The 14,982-nt window shown below is 46.0% G+C and overlaps 1 protein-coding gene across 1 annotated transcript in view; it reads left to right on the top strand.

Annotated features, from left to right (window-relative positions):
• Positions 1–6,018, top strand: part of Acer1 (alkaline ceramidase 1) — a 29,174-nt gene extending 23,156 nt beyond the window's left edge. The window contains exons 2-6 of the mRNA XM_021150071.1: positions 1,252–1,366; positions 1,457–1,598; positions 1,999–2,136; positions 4,732–4,869; positions 5,117–6,018. Of these exons, the coding sequence (XP_021005730.1) occupies positions 1,252–1,366; positions 1,457–1,598; positions 1,999–2,136; positions 4,732–4,869; positions 5,117–5,285 (702 nt within the window). The 3' untranslated portion in view covers positions 5,286–6,018. The remainder of the gene's footprint in view (positions 1–1,251; positions 1,367–1,456; positions 1,599–1,998; positions 2,137–4,731; positions 4,870–5,116) is intronic.
• Positions 6,019–14,982: the final 8,964 nt, after the last annotated feature.

Here is a 14,982-nt window from a genome sequence, read left to right as displayed (position 1 = left end):
AGAGAGAGAGAGAGAGAGAGAGAGAGAGAGAGAGAGAGAGAGAGAGAGAGAGAGAAGGGGTCTCTGTAGTTTTTAGGCTGGCCTCAAATTCAGAGATCCATCTGTCTCTGCCTCCTAAGTGTTGGGATTAAAGGCATACCTCAGTATGCATGTCCTGAATATTGTTTTAAAAGATTTATTTGTTTGTTTCATTTATATGAGTACACTGTCGCTATCTTCAGACACACCAGAAGAGGGCATTGGATCCCATTACAAATGGTTGTGAGCCACCATGTGGTTCTGCGACTTGAAATTAGGACCTCTGGAAGAACAGCCAGTGCTCTTTAACCACTGAGCCATCTCTTCAGCCCTGTCCTGAATATTTTTAGCCCACAATTACAGAGCCCATAAATTTAGAATTTTCCTCTAAGAAGAAAATGAGGGAGAACACGTGGAAAATATTTAGTAGGTCGTCCATACTCCCCTCATTGAGTAAATGAAAGAACCAGTAGAATGATGGGCGGAATGTAGGGTCTATTGGAGATTTAGGGATGGCCCGTAGATGGCCAGGGTCAGTGTGGGAGAGGAAGAACAGGCTTGGAGACAGAACCCCTGCCTAGAATTCCCCAGTGAGGGGTTGGGGTGTGGTCAGAAATGGAGCTTCTGCCTAGACTCCCCCAAGTGGGGGTCTGGAGTTGTTGTTTGGGGGGGGGCTTTTTTCCTTTTTTTCACCTTGTCCAAGGTCCAGGATTCCATTAGTAATAATAATGGTGTGTGTGTGTGTGACTATGTAGCCCTGGCTGCCTGAGATTCTCAATGTAGACAAGGCTGGTTGAATTCATAGGGATTCACCTACTCTTGCCTACTGACTGGTAGAGTTAAAGGTCAGTAATACTAATGAAAGAATAACATTTTTAAAAATAAAGGGAGAGCTAGGTGTGGTGGTGCACACCTTTAATTTCAGCACTTAGGAGGCAGAGGCAGGTGGATCTCTAGGACTTTGAGGCCAGCCAGGTCTACACATAGAGTTCCAAGACAGTCAGACTCTTAGAGTGAGAGCCTGTCTCAAAACAAACAAACAAACAAACAAGAAAAATAAAATGAGACTGGGGCTCAGACTAAGATGACTGGGGAACTTACAGTTGAATAATGGACAAATCTTGGTTCATTCCTGGGCAGCCCATGCGGTGGAGTACTTAGGAATGAGCCCTAAGTGGGCAGGAGCTCCCACCAGCTCTTGTCTTACTAGCTCTGTTCTTGTTTCTCCTGCAGTTCAGCAATGTGTTCTTCCTCATCTTTGGACCCCTCATGATGTTCCTCATGCATCCGTATGCCCAGAAGCGTACCCGGTGTTTCTATGGAGTGTCAGTCCTCTTCATGCTCATAGGTAGGTGTGAGTGTGTGAGGCTGGGGAAGTGTGCTGGAAATGTTCCCTCCCCTTGACGGCCTCTACTTGCGTCTGCCTGCCTTCCTACAGGGCTGTTCTCCATGTATTTCCACATGACACTCAGCTTTCTGGGACAGCTGCTGGACGAGATCTCCATCCTGTGGTTGTTGGCCAGTGGATACAGTGTGTGGCTGCCCCGTTGCTACTTCCCCAAGTTCGTCAAGGGGAACAGGTAGAGCAGGCACACCAGTCACCTGTGGGGAGGGGAATTAAAGGAACACCAAAAAAACCCAAAAAACCCTCATAACCTTTACTCAGATACCTGTTCTCCATCTTCTGAACTCCCCATGCTTCTCCAAACCTCTCGCCTGACCTTACCAGGCCCCTTGAGTCCCCTGACCCCTCTTCATCCTCCTAACCCACCTCAGCCTCTTTAATCCCTGCCTGGTACACCCGGGTTCTCTTAAATCCTGGCTTTCTTGAGCAGACCCAAGGAAACCCAGAGGCTCCTCCTGAGCCCAGATGTACTCTACTCTCCAGGGTTCTTGGTTTGTCCAATCGATTTTGGCTGTCCAAGGTGACCTCGGACCAAGGAGTCCTTCAGCACCTCTCCCACCCTGTCTCACCCTCAGGTTCTACTTCAGCTGCCTGGTAATTATAACCACTATTATCAGCACCTTCTTGACGTTCGTGAAGCCCACAGTCAATGCATATGCTCTCAACAGCATCGCCATACACATCCTCTACATTGTGCGCACAGAGTACAAGAAGTGAGTGCTGGGTGATGGAGGCGTGGTCAGAGTGGAGCCCCAGGAGGTGTGGTCGGGGTGGAGCCCCGCCTAGACCCCCCCCCCCCCCGGGTCTGAGGCGTGGTCAGGGTGGGGCCCCCAGGAGTTGTGGTCAGGGTGGAGTCCCTCTGGGACTCCCACTGGGCTGGGTGTTAAAGTGTGAAGCCCCTGCTTAATATGTTCTAGTATGTGGGTTCTGTTGCCAACATCACAAAAAACAATTGTGCCTTTTTAGGAAGCGAATGGAATGGCGGTTGCAGTTGCCTAAGAGTTTCCTTCTGTTTCCCTTTGGAGCTGTGTTCTTTTCAGCAGTTCTGTGTGCTTTTAGAGTTTCTGACTCCAGTCTCCTGAAGAGGGCACCCATTCCCCATGTTGACCAGTGAACAGGAAGGGCAAGGCTTCTTTCTGAGCAGTTTGTCAGTCTGCAAACATTGTCTTAAAACATATACTGTAATAGTGGTGGTGGTGGTACACGCCTTTAATCCCAGTTCCTGGGAGATAGAGGCAGTCAGATCTCTATGAGTTTGAGGCCAGCCTGGTCTATAGAGCGAGTTCCAGAACCGCTAGGGCTACACAGAGAAACCCTGTCTCGAAAAACCAAACACACATATATTTTATATTAATTTATTTTTATTTATGTGCATCACAACATCTGTGTACCACAGTGTGGGTCCCACCCATCCAACTGGGGTTGTCAGGTTAGCAGCAAGCGCCTTTACCTACTGAGCCATCTTGCAGTCCAGAGCTTGTCCTTTTCATTTACTTTCTAGTAATGACAGGTCAAGTGGACTAAAATCCATAGGAACGCCAACTGTGTACAATAGGTTGAGTTGACTATGTATCATTGAGTCAACTGAAATCCACAGGTCAAGTTATACAAAACTTGCCAGTGAAACCGACAAATTGTAAACTGTCGGCCAATCCAACCAGAAACCAAAGGTCAAGCCAAAGAAACCATAAGAAACTGGAAACCGGAAACCATTAACAAAACCAACCAGAAACGATAAAGACAACTGGAAATCATAGGTCCAGCAAGCCAGAAACCATAAGTCAAAGCAATTAGAAGCACTGGTCATGTTAACAGACACTATAGAGCAGTATAAGTGAAAATCATTAGTGAAGCCAACTGGAAGCCATTGCCCAACGGGGTACAGACATCATCAGTCAAGCCAATTGGAAGTCACTAGGCAAAGTATCCAGTGAATGGCTTCATCATGAGGGGAGCAGACAGACCTGTATGTCTATTGATATCGGACAGCTTTCTCATTCATCTCTAGAATATTCTTCTCCCGGGGTCCTCGATTTGATTCTGCTGACCAGGAGGCTACATTATGGTCTTGAGTTGTTTCAAGACATGACTACCAGAAAATACACTGCCCTATTGCACTCCCGCATGCACACACACACACACACCCATATACAACCCCCCACATAACCTACTCACCACTCCCCCAAGACCTCATTGAGTGTTAACTATTAGCACATAGTAAGCACCATTGCTAGCTTTCTGCTACAGTCACATAGCTGAGACAGCAAAAAGTTAAGATTAGTCCCACATGACCTCACAGGACTTATATAGTCCTAAGTATTTGTGAGGCCGAACAAGAGGATTAGTTTAGCCTAGGAGTTTGAAGCCAGATTGGAACGTATAGGCAGATATAGTGTGTGTGCGTGTGTGTGTGTGAGAGAGAGAGAGAGAGAGACAGACAGACAGACAGACAGACAGACAGACAGACAGAGACAGAGAGACAGAGAAACAAAGAGAGACAGAATGAAAAAGAGACAGAGACAGTAAGAATTATTCTATTTTTTTCTTCCTAATTTTTTTCTTCTTTTTTCTACACAGGACTTCACTGTGTAGCTCAGGTTGGCCCCCAAAACACCAGTGATCCTCCCCCCTCTGCCTCCCAGGTTCTGAGGCTACAAAGGTGCCTCTCCACACCTGGCTTGGGCTAATTGTTGTTGTCTGTCTGTTTTGGCTCATGGTTTTAGAGGTTTGCCTACTACTGATTGCTTGACTCTATTGACTTGGGTTGGTGGGACTGGGGTTCCCACAATCCTCTTCAGGAACACATTTTAAGTGAATGAAAGACGCCTCCTAGGCCCCAAATCTGAAAGGTTCCATTACTTCCTCACAGAGTGGAGGTAAAGACAGATCTTTTAACACAAGAGCCATTGGGAGACACCCCAGAGCCAACTTATAGCAAACACCAGCTCTCTTGAAAACACCATTTGTCCTTCTCCCAACCTATGAGACACATCTCCTGGACAGATGAATTTCCCATCAGCCACTTAGAACACTGCCTTCTTTCTGTGTTAGTGCAGATGCATCTATCAATCATCTCCATCCATCCATCCATCCATCCCTCCACCTACCTATCATCAACCCACAAACCCACCAATTCATCCACTCACCCACCTACCCACTATCTATCCACCCACCCACAAACACCCCACCCATCTGCCTACCCACTATCCAACTATCCATCCACCTGTCCATCTGTCTGTCTGTCCATCCATCTGCCCCCCCATCCGCTCACCACCCACCCCCAGCCCAGGCTCTCTCTTTGTCCCCAGGATTAGGGATGGGGACCTCCGGCATCTGATTGCGGTTTCTGTGGTCTTATGGGCCGCTGCACTGACCAGCTGGATCAGTGACCGTGTACTTTGCAGCTTCTGGCAGCGGATTCACTTCTACTACCTGCACAGCATTTGGTAAAATACCCCTCTTGGATTCCAAGAACCCAAGTCAGATTCAGATGCACTCCAAGTAGAGAAGTGTCTGGGGTGCAAGGGTGGAAGAGGGACAAGATCCAGACACTGGGATACAGAAGTGGTAGGGAGAGGTTACAACTGGTTGCCTGGACCTAAAGAGACAAGTTAGCATCTGTGAGAATCTAAGAAGACTGGATAAGAGCTGGGGCATCTCTCGATTTCTCACCCTGCCCTCTCTTAACCACAGGCACGTCCTCATAAGCATCACATTTCCTTATGGTATCGTGACTATGGCCCTGGTGGATGCAAAGTATGAGATGCCAGATAAAACCCTCAAACTCCACTACTGGCCCCGGGACAGCTGGATCGTCGGGCTACCCTATGTGGAGATCCAGGAGAATGACAAGAACTGCTGAGCTCTGCTGTAGTCTCTGCTCTCCGGCCAGCCACCGAGTCTCCTGTGTACTGAGGATACAGGGCAGGACAAGGCTTTCAGTGGGCACACTTGCAGCACCCATCCCAGCCCATGCTCCTTGCCCTGCCTTGTCAGCACAGGGTAGATTTACATGTGGCTCAGGGTACTAGTTTGGTGGCTGAGGGACAGGGGCTGCCTGGTGTGTGGGATGACTGGCCTGTGTCCACCTATGAGACCACAGCTTCTTCATGGCCACGGATGTGGTGGACAGATGGGTGTGTGGCTGATACAGCACCTGCCTGAAGCATAATGCTTGCTCTCTGTCAGCTCGCACATCTGGGACTGTTTATGAGTGTTATGGATTCAACTGGATCATGACTGTATTCTGGGAAACTGGGGAGTATCCAAAGAACATTCTAGGCCCCACCACATACAGATAGATATTCGTATAGAGACCTCTTTGAACCACCACATGCACTCAGGGCATAGTGTTGAACATGAGAGCCATGCATGAGGATAATAAAGGGCTAACCTGGGTGACATCATGGGACACTTAGAGGATAGGGTACTGGGGAAAGGGTCTCCGTGATGGCTAAGGACACAGAGTTAGACGTGCCAAAGCCTGATTTTCTGCTCCACAGTATTCAGCTTGCATAGCCCTGAGGGGTGTGATGTTTCAAATGCTGTTTGTAAATAAAATGTCATCCCCTCCTGGGATTTCTGTTGATTAAAATTAGCTCACATGTGTGAAGTATTTGGAATAGCCTTGAAAACAGCCACCCACCCACTTATCAACCATTCACCATTTTAACAACCCATCCATCAACCCACCCATCCATTCATCCACCCGTCCAACCATCCATCCATCCATCCATCCATCCACCTTCTCTTCCTCTCTCTTTTCCCTCCTTCTTCCATCTACTTCCCTCCTTATATCCATCCATTTATTCCACTTCTCCCTTAATCCACCTACACAAATTAAAATTGCAAGTGTGAGTTGCTCAGATGGCTCTGATGGCTTGCAGTTCAATATGATGACCTGAATCTGAACCCCAGGATTTGCATGGGAAAGAGAATAGAAGGCAAGAACCATCTCCTACACATTGTCTTCTGACCTGCACACATGCAGTAGCACACACAGTGTGCCAGATGCACAAACCAAAGGTTTTTTTTTTTTTTTTTTTTTTTTTCTAGACAGGGTTTCTCTGTATAGCTCTGGCTGTCCTGGAACTCACTTTGTAGACTAAGCTAGCCTCGAACTCAGAAATCTGCCTGCCTCTGCTTCTCAAGTGCTGGAATTAAAGGTGTGTGCCACCACGCTCGGCAGACAAAAGTTTTAACATGTAAAAAAAAAAAAATGCAAGTAAGGAGCTGGAGGCTCAGCAATTAAGAGCACTGGCAGTTCTTGTAGAGGACCCAGGTTTGAGTCCCAGAACTCATGTGGCATGCCATTCGTAACCATCCATAACTCCAGTCCCAGGAGATCCAACCTCCTCTCCTGGCATCTATGGGTCCTCACAGACATGGTTCTCAGACACACATTCAGGCAAACGTTCACATACATAAAATAAAATAACCTACAAATGAACTATCCTGATCTTATTTTCAGTTCACTCCTTACAAGATGCCACTCTCTTTGCCTGACAGCAGACATAGAGTCCCCTACCCACCCTCTGGCAGTGGTGACAGATGCTAACTGCACGGAGACATCGATATATGGTTCAAAGAAGACAATGTTGGAAGGACTAGTGTACAGGGTCACACGATAGGGGAGAAGCTCCCCCTCGAAGATGGCAAGATGGGTGTGCCCTTCTTGGAAACAATGAGTCCTCCAGTTCCTTGGCTGCATGGGACAACGGAAGAGAGATAGGCTAGCTGTCGCTGCCTGGGGCGGGATCTGAAGCAACAGGGAAGGGGTTCCACAGCTCATCCAGGAAAGGAGGACACGAGGCAGTAGGTGCCTCTGTTCCAAGTTTAAAGACAGGGCGTTTCTGTTTAGCCCAGGCTGTCCCAGACCTCTCAATCTTCCAGCCTCAACTTCCTGGGTACTGAGGTGACAAGCATGCTTTACCTTGCCTGGCCACTCATAGGTGGGTAGCATTCTACATCTCCTGGTGATTGTGACATGTGTCCCAAATTTGTCTGGGCATGTCATCTAGCCCCCTGCATGAAGCACTTCAAACACACAAGAATACTTTCCTATCATAGATAAGGTTCAGAGGAGGTAAGTGATTTACCCAAGAACACACAGCCTGGGCTTTGCGTCAGACCTATCCTTCCTGAGAGCTCTCTGGACTCCTTGAGGAGAGTGGAACCTGGGCCTCCTAGGTCCCTTCTGTCTATTTTCTTTCTTTCTTTCTCTTTTAAAGATTTATTTATTTATTATATATGAGTACACCTTAGCTGCCATTAGACACACCAGAAGAGGGCATCAGATCTCATTACAGGTGGTTGTGAGCCATCATGTGGTTGCTGGGATTTGAACTCAGGACCTCTGGAAGAGCAGTCAGTGCTCTTAAGCACTGAACCATCTCTCCAGCTCCCTTCTGTCTATTTTCAAACCTAGATATTCTTCAGCTGTGTCCTCCCCTGGATGGGTTCCAGTATTGGAAGATGGAGGTGGTATTGTGAATGTATGATTTTTTTGTTTTTGTTTGTTTGTTTTTGAAACAGGGGCTCTCTGTGTAGCATTGGCTGTCCTGGAACTCTCTCTGTAAACTAGGCTGGCCCCAAACTCAGAGAGATCTACCTACCTCAGCCTCCTGAGTGCTGGGATTAAAGGAATGTGCTATCACTGCCAGCAAACTTGGGCCTGAGGGAAAGACGTCGTGTTTGATCCCCTAAAGTTAAGAATCTCACTCAAAGAGCTTCTGAGGTAGGGGATGCGAGGAACACCTGTACTGATGGTTCTATTTGTCTTTTTCCCACATAGAATGTTCCTCTGCTATGAAATTGAAGGTTATCCCAGCACTCAGGAGACTGAGGCAGGAGGATCAGGAGCTCAAGGTCACCCTCAGATACACAGTGAGTTCTGGGCTACAGGAGCCTGTCTCAAAAAAAAAAAAAGAAAGAAAGAAGGAAGGAAGGAAGTAGGGAAGAAAGGACAAAAGGAAGTAAAGGAAGAAGAAAAGAAAAGAGAGAAAGAAAGAAAAAATAGAAATATCACCATAAAGCCATACATGTTTGACCAGGTGTGACCTGGGAGGCTGAGGCAATAGCCTAGGCTGGCCCAGAACTCACTATGTAGCACAGGCTGGCCTCAAAATTACAGCACCCTTCTGTCTTTTTTTTTTTTCCGAGACACGGTTTTTCTGTGTAGCCCTGACTGTCCTGGAACTCACTCTGTAGACCAGGCTGGCCTCGAACTCAGAAATCTGCCTGCCTCTGCCTCCCAAGTGCAGTGATTAAAGGCGTGCACCACCACTGCCCAGCCACCCTTCTGTTCTAACCTCTAGGGTTCTAGATGAATAGTCATGATTTACTATACACCACTTTTTAATTATTTTTTTTTTTTTGGAAAGCCATCTATAGCTCTTATGCAGAGGAATGTCCCAGTGGGCTCAGCATCAGGGTTAACCTGGGCCAGGTCTCTCAGAGTGGGCCACTGGGCTCTACTCCAGCTAGATCACACGTTCTCAGCATCAAAGGATCCTGTGGACATTTGTGACAGTCGGAAAACTGAGAAACACAAGAATACGCTGGAGATCAGAAAGCAGGGTATCAAAAATTCTCCTGAAGGACCATCTACAAGGTCAAATAAAAAAAATTTAGATGTGATAAACGGGAAGTCAGACTCTGGGGTGTGACCAAAAGTGACCAGTAGAGGGCGCTAGCGGCAGGCACATGCAGGGAATCAGCAGGTCCTGCATGTTAGTGTCCCAGGCTGGAGCTCTAACCAGACTAGAGCCTTTGCATCTAGTTTCACTATTTGGAAATTGGGGGCCACGTGGCAAGAAGATGTTGGACAGATCTGACAGGACTAGTTACATGTACTGGCTAGTTTTGTATCAACTTGACACAGCTGGAGTTATCACAGAAAAAGGAGCTTCAGTTGAGGAAATGCCTCCATGAGATACAACTGTAAGGCATTTTCTCAATTAGTGATCAAGGGGGAAAGGCCCCTTGTGGGTGGGACCATCTCTGGGCTGGTAGTCTCGGTTCTATAAGAGAGCAGGCTGAGCAAGCCAGGGGAAGCAGGCCAGTAAAGAACATCCCTCCATGGCCTCTGCATCAGCTCCTGATCCCTGACCTGCTTGAGTTCCAGTCCTGACTTCTTTCAGTGATGAACAGCAATGTGGAAATATACGCTGAATAAACCCTTTCCTCCCCAACTGCTTCTTGGTCATGATGTTTGTGCAGGAATAGAAACCCTGAATAAGACATCACACCTGCACCAAACCCTCAAATGGCCTTTTGCTCTTCTGTCTCCTCCTCCCTATCTCTCTCTCTCCTCTCCTCCACTCCCCCTTTCCATCTTTCTTTCCTTCTGTTTGAAACAGGGTTTCCGGCTGTCCCTAAACTCTCCATGTAGCTGAGGATTACTTTGAACTCCTGATCTGGATAGCTCAGCTCTTAGTTTTAGTATAGGAGGTCTGTTTCCTTGGACCTGGCATGTTATGGACTTCTTTTATCAAAGCATGTGGGTTACTTACACACACATACAACACGCCACAGAATAACAGGTAAGCCTGGTGGTGGTGATGCACCCTCTGATCTCAGCACTCAGGAGGCAAAGGCAAGTAGATCTCTATGAGTTTCAGGCTGTCCTGGGCTATACAGAGAATCCCTGTCTCATTAAAAAAAGAATGATTTGTTTATTTATCTTTTTTGTTTGTTTTGGATTTTTCAGAAGAAGAAGTTTCTTTGTGTAGCCTTGACTGTCTTGGAACTCTCTTTGTAGACCAGGCTAGTCTCAAAATCAAAGATCTGCCTCCCTCTGCCTCCTGAGTGCTAGGGTTAAAGGTGTGTGCCATCATGACTCATTTACTTATTAGTGTGTGTGTGTGTGTGTGTATATGCACACGTGTGTGTATATGTGTGTGTGTGTGCCCCACATGCATGCAAGTGTCCTGGAAGCCAGAGACGGTGTCAGATCCTGTGGAGGTTTTGACTGAGAATGGTTCCAGTGGGCTCATCAGTTTGAATTCTTAATCTCCAGTTGGTAGATTGGGAAGGATTGGAAAGTATAATCTTGTTGAAAGAGGTGTGTTGTGGTGAGAATTTTGTTTTCTTTAAAAACATAGAAGTATAAAAATGCATTCATTTTCATCCCAGATGTGGGATATGGGGTCACTTTAGATTGTCCACAGAAGCTGACTATGATTTGCCTCGTGCTCTAGCAAGGGCATGAATTTGCCATCTGCAGATAGTTTTTGCGAGTGTGTGACATTTGGAGTTCTGGGGATTGGTTGGCCAGTTGGTAGTTGGTTGTGGTTTGTTAAGTAGTAGAAGAAACAAGAAGAATTAGATATCCTGACAACAAAGATTAAACTTGCCCCAAGGAACTTGACTCCCCTAATCAGCAGGGAGTAGTCTATAGATATCATCACCTTTCCCCTCCTCTATCTCCTTTTTTCTCCTACCTAGCTTTAGGAGGTTGAAAGGGTAGAAGAAGAGGAATAGTGAAGAATGTGGGGCACATGGACCATGCTACAAAAGGAACAGACGTGGTAAGGCAGAGCATGCTCAAATCTCAGAAATCTCAAAACTGGGACCGGCAAGAGTAGAACTAGCTCCCTGCCTGTTTCTGTGCTTGCTACAAAGCATGTAACCCAATGGCCCCCAACCAGGCAGTCACAGGTAAACAGCCATGTAACCCAGCACCTGGACTGTCTCCCCATGCTAATGAGGTATCTCAGTACCCAAGATTTTAGGCAATGACATTTCCCTCCCTGGATATTCCCATACCCCTCCACAAAATATATAACCCTTGGGTCCCTTCTGTAAATAAAACGTATGTGTTCAGTCCCACCCCTGAATAGAAAAAGTCAAACAAGATAAGATTGTTTCTGAGAGCTGCTTCATTAAAGATCTTCGGAGAAGGCCTTCTGGGGGCAGGAGGTGGTCCCATCCAGAAAGGGATCCTGAAGTGGAAACGTAAGGGTTCTTTGGAAAGTCAGTTATGTTGGATGGTATTTTGCTGGGGCAGACAAGTGAAGTAATATTTCCCTGAAGCAGACACAGGTGAAAGGATATTTAGCTAAGCAAACATGTGAAAGGACACATGATGTTAAGAAGGAACATAAATATAACCCAACAGATGGCGATGATGCTGGATGGTATTGGTACACCTTGCCATTCCTCAATGGTCATCATTTGTCGAGACTCCAAAGAAAGAAATGCATCAGGAAATTTCTGGTGGTGTTCTGGTGGCTTCTCGCTGCTTCCCTCAGACTTGGGCCCGTTGGCAGAACGATGTCAGCTGATATAGACTCATGTGGAGGTTTGCTAAGACAGACAGACTCATGTGGTATTTTGCTGAAGCAAGACCCATGGAGGACACATGATGTTTGGAGGAAGTATAAATAGGACCCAATGGACAGTGATGACAAGCTTGCATAGCTAGCTTTGCAATGCTTCATTGGTCTTGTGTCTTCATCTTTGCGGATCTTCACTTCCATTGAGAGAGGCACAACAGAGAACATCTCCTGGCGTCCCTGCTGGTCCTAGTCCCTCCTGTTGACTTGGGCTGTTTCTGCTGGATCATGTCACTGATGCTGGCTAGTGCTTGCTATCCTGACACTACTGACCTGGGATGCTGGTGTACATCCTGACAGAACAGATTGGATTTGCTCAAAAAAACAAAAAACAAAAAACCAAACCAACCAACCAACCAACAAAAAAACAGGTCTATCTCCCCCATATCCTAATTATGTTTCTTTTCCATTATCTCTGGTGGGTGGTGGGCTAGAATGAAGGTAAAAATATTTAAGAACCCTTTTGTAAAGTAGGATTTGAAAACTTTAAGCCTACAGGTGGTGCCCAATGTGGCTTAGGCATAATGGGGTAACTCTGCCTCTAGTGTAGAGGAAATGGTAGGTTATGAGGGGTTAGAAATGTTGCTTAAGGAGACTGGCAAAATGGCAGCTACTGGTCCTGTCTTGCTCCCAGAAGGGTTTGTTGTTTTGTTTTGGTTTGGTTTTGTTTCATAGTTTTCATTTTTTATGTATACTATTTTGAAAAACTTTAAGGGGAAACTTGGCAATTCTCTCCTCTTAGAGGAGATTGCAGAGTTGACTGTGCATTTAGAGAGCACACAGATAGAGGTAGAAGTGCTTGGAACACAAAAAAGGGCCAGTGGGATGAGAACAGCATGCTTCAGGCCTTGCTCCACACACTTGCACTGCCAGGCATCCAGAGCACCTCCGTGAAACTAGGGTCAGGGAAGAGCAGGGACAGGAACAAGGTGACAGTGTTCAGTTGAGTGCACCACTAGAAAATTTGCTTGGGCTCATGCAGTCACCTTCAGCCTTTCCAGTCTTTGTGCAGCATATGCTTGCCAATGATAGTACTTCTGACATAATGAAATGACCTGGTGTCCCATAGAAATGCTAGATCTAAAGCATTTTAAAGAGGCTGTAATATTGTATGGCTTGCACTCTCCTTTTGTTAAAGAAATGCTAAATGACTTTGCTACACAGCATAGCTTTATCCCACAAGGTGGGAAGGGATTGGTGTCACCTGTAGTAGAAGCTGGACAGCAATTACAATGGTTGTCATAGTGGAGGTAGGAAGTTACAAAAATAGAACAATGAAATGTAGCAAGGGGAATAAAAGTTATTAAAGACCAGCTGCTTGGTGAAGGGGTTGTGCTGACTTACAAGAATATATCCTATCTGATGGTGTAATTGAACAATGTCAAGTTGTAGCTGTAAGAACTTGGAATGGGCTGGAGAGATGGCTCAGTGGTTGAGGAGCTGGGGGGGGATCCACCTCATTTACTAAGATAATACTGGGTTCTGGAAAAGCCTTTACAGAATTCTTACAGAGACTGGGTTCAAATATAAGTAGAGCCATATCAAACCCTGAAACCAGACAGCCATTGATATAAATATTGATCTTTGAGAATGCAAACACTGAATGTAGGAGAGTAATCAGACCACTAAAAGCACAAGAAACACCAGTAGATGAATGGATAAGGGAGACAACTGGTACTGGCTCTCAGGAGCATAATGCCAATCATAGCTACAAATATCAGAAATCAAAATGCTTAATGTTTTACTTGTGGTCAGTTTGGTCATTTCCAAAGAAATTGTAAGGCTAAAAAAAATCCAGAACTCAAAATAATAGGTACATTGACTCAGGAGACTACGGTAATCATAGAAGAGACCAAGGAAGTTCTGGTTGCTATGAGCCCCAAAGGTTTCCAGGGTACTGCAGCCACTGTGGAAAGGAAAACATTGGTCTAAGGATTGCTGGTCCAAGAGAGACATACAAGGTAACCTCTTGCCATTGGGAAAGGAACTGAGGGAACTGTCAGCTCCAGGCCCCACAGCAAACAATATGAACCCTTTTCCTTTGGTCAGGCAGGCGGTACCAAATAGGCAAGAAAATCAAAATTAGGTAGTTCTGATCTTATACATGCTACAGAACAAAGTACAGCTTTGGACATGACCACAGATACCCCTCTTACATTATCCTCAATAGCTGAATGTTACAAGTTACCCACTGGTGTGTATGGCCCCTTACCTTCAGGGACAGTGGGAATAATCTTGGGAAGAAGTGGATTAACTTCTCAAGGATTTATTGTGTATCCAGGCATAGTAGATGAGGATAGCAAAGAAGAAATAAAAATCATCGCAAATGTGAAAAGGGAGATGCAAATAGAAGCAGGGGATATAATGGCTCAATTGTTGGTTCCTTACATCAAGATCAATGCTGCTCCTTTGAACAAACAGGGGTTTGGAGGAGTACTGGGAAACATGTGTTCTGGCAAACAGTGGATAATGATCAGAGACCCAAATTAATAGTACAAATGAACGGTGTTGACATAGAAGGATTAGTGGATACGGCAGCTGATGCAAGTATACTTTCCCAAAAGTCTTGGAATCCAGATTGGCCACCTCAGAAGGTTTACACACAATTTATAGGGATTAGTAAATTATCACAAATAAGGCAAAGTGTCAGATGAATTACCTGTGCAGAACCCGAAGGACAAACAGAGAATTTGAGACCTTATATGCCCGACTTACCCATAAACTTATAGGGAAGGGATCTTTTACAACAATGGGGTTCCTGCATTTACGGGGACAGCAAATGAGGAAATTAGGGTGATAGTGGTAGATGCTCCTGGAGAAGGTATTGATACAGGGGATAGAAAAGAACAGTCACGAGCTGTGTCCATAGTCAAAAAAAACAGGATGTCCCAGGAACTGAGTTTCCAAATGTATAAAAGTGGCCACTGCTGACATACCAACAGCCTTGCCCCTAAATGGTTATCAAACCAGCCTGTCTGGCAAGAGCAGTGGCCCACGACAAAAGAAAAATTGCTGGCACTTGAACAACTGGTACAGGAACAGCTGGAGGCTCAACATATAGAAGAGTCTTCCAGCCCATGGAATGCTCCTGTGTTGTAACAAGGAAATCAGGTGAGTGGAAGATAATGATTTAAGAGCAGTTAATAAGCTCTTTGCCCCATCTACTGCGAGGATGAAGACCATTCTCAGCAATCAGACTGTGGACATTCCAGAGAATGTCGA

This window comes from Mus caroli, chromosome 17 (genome assembly GCF_900094665.2).
Source record: "Mus caroli chromosome 17, CAROLI_EIJ_v1.1, whole genome shotgun sequence".
NCBI classification, from domain to species: domain Eukaryota; kingdom Metazoa; phylum Chordata; class Mammalia; order Rodentia; family Muridae; genus Mus; species Mus caroli.
Note: the sequence above shows the minus strand (reverse complement) of the source record. Positions and strands in the feature narration are given on the sequence as shown.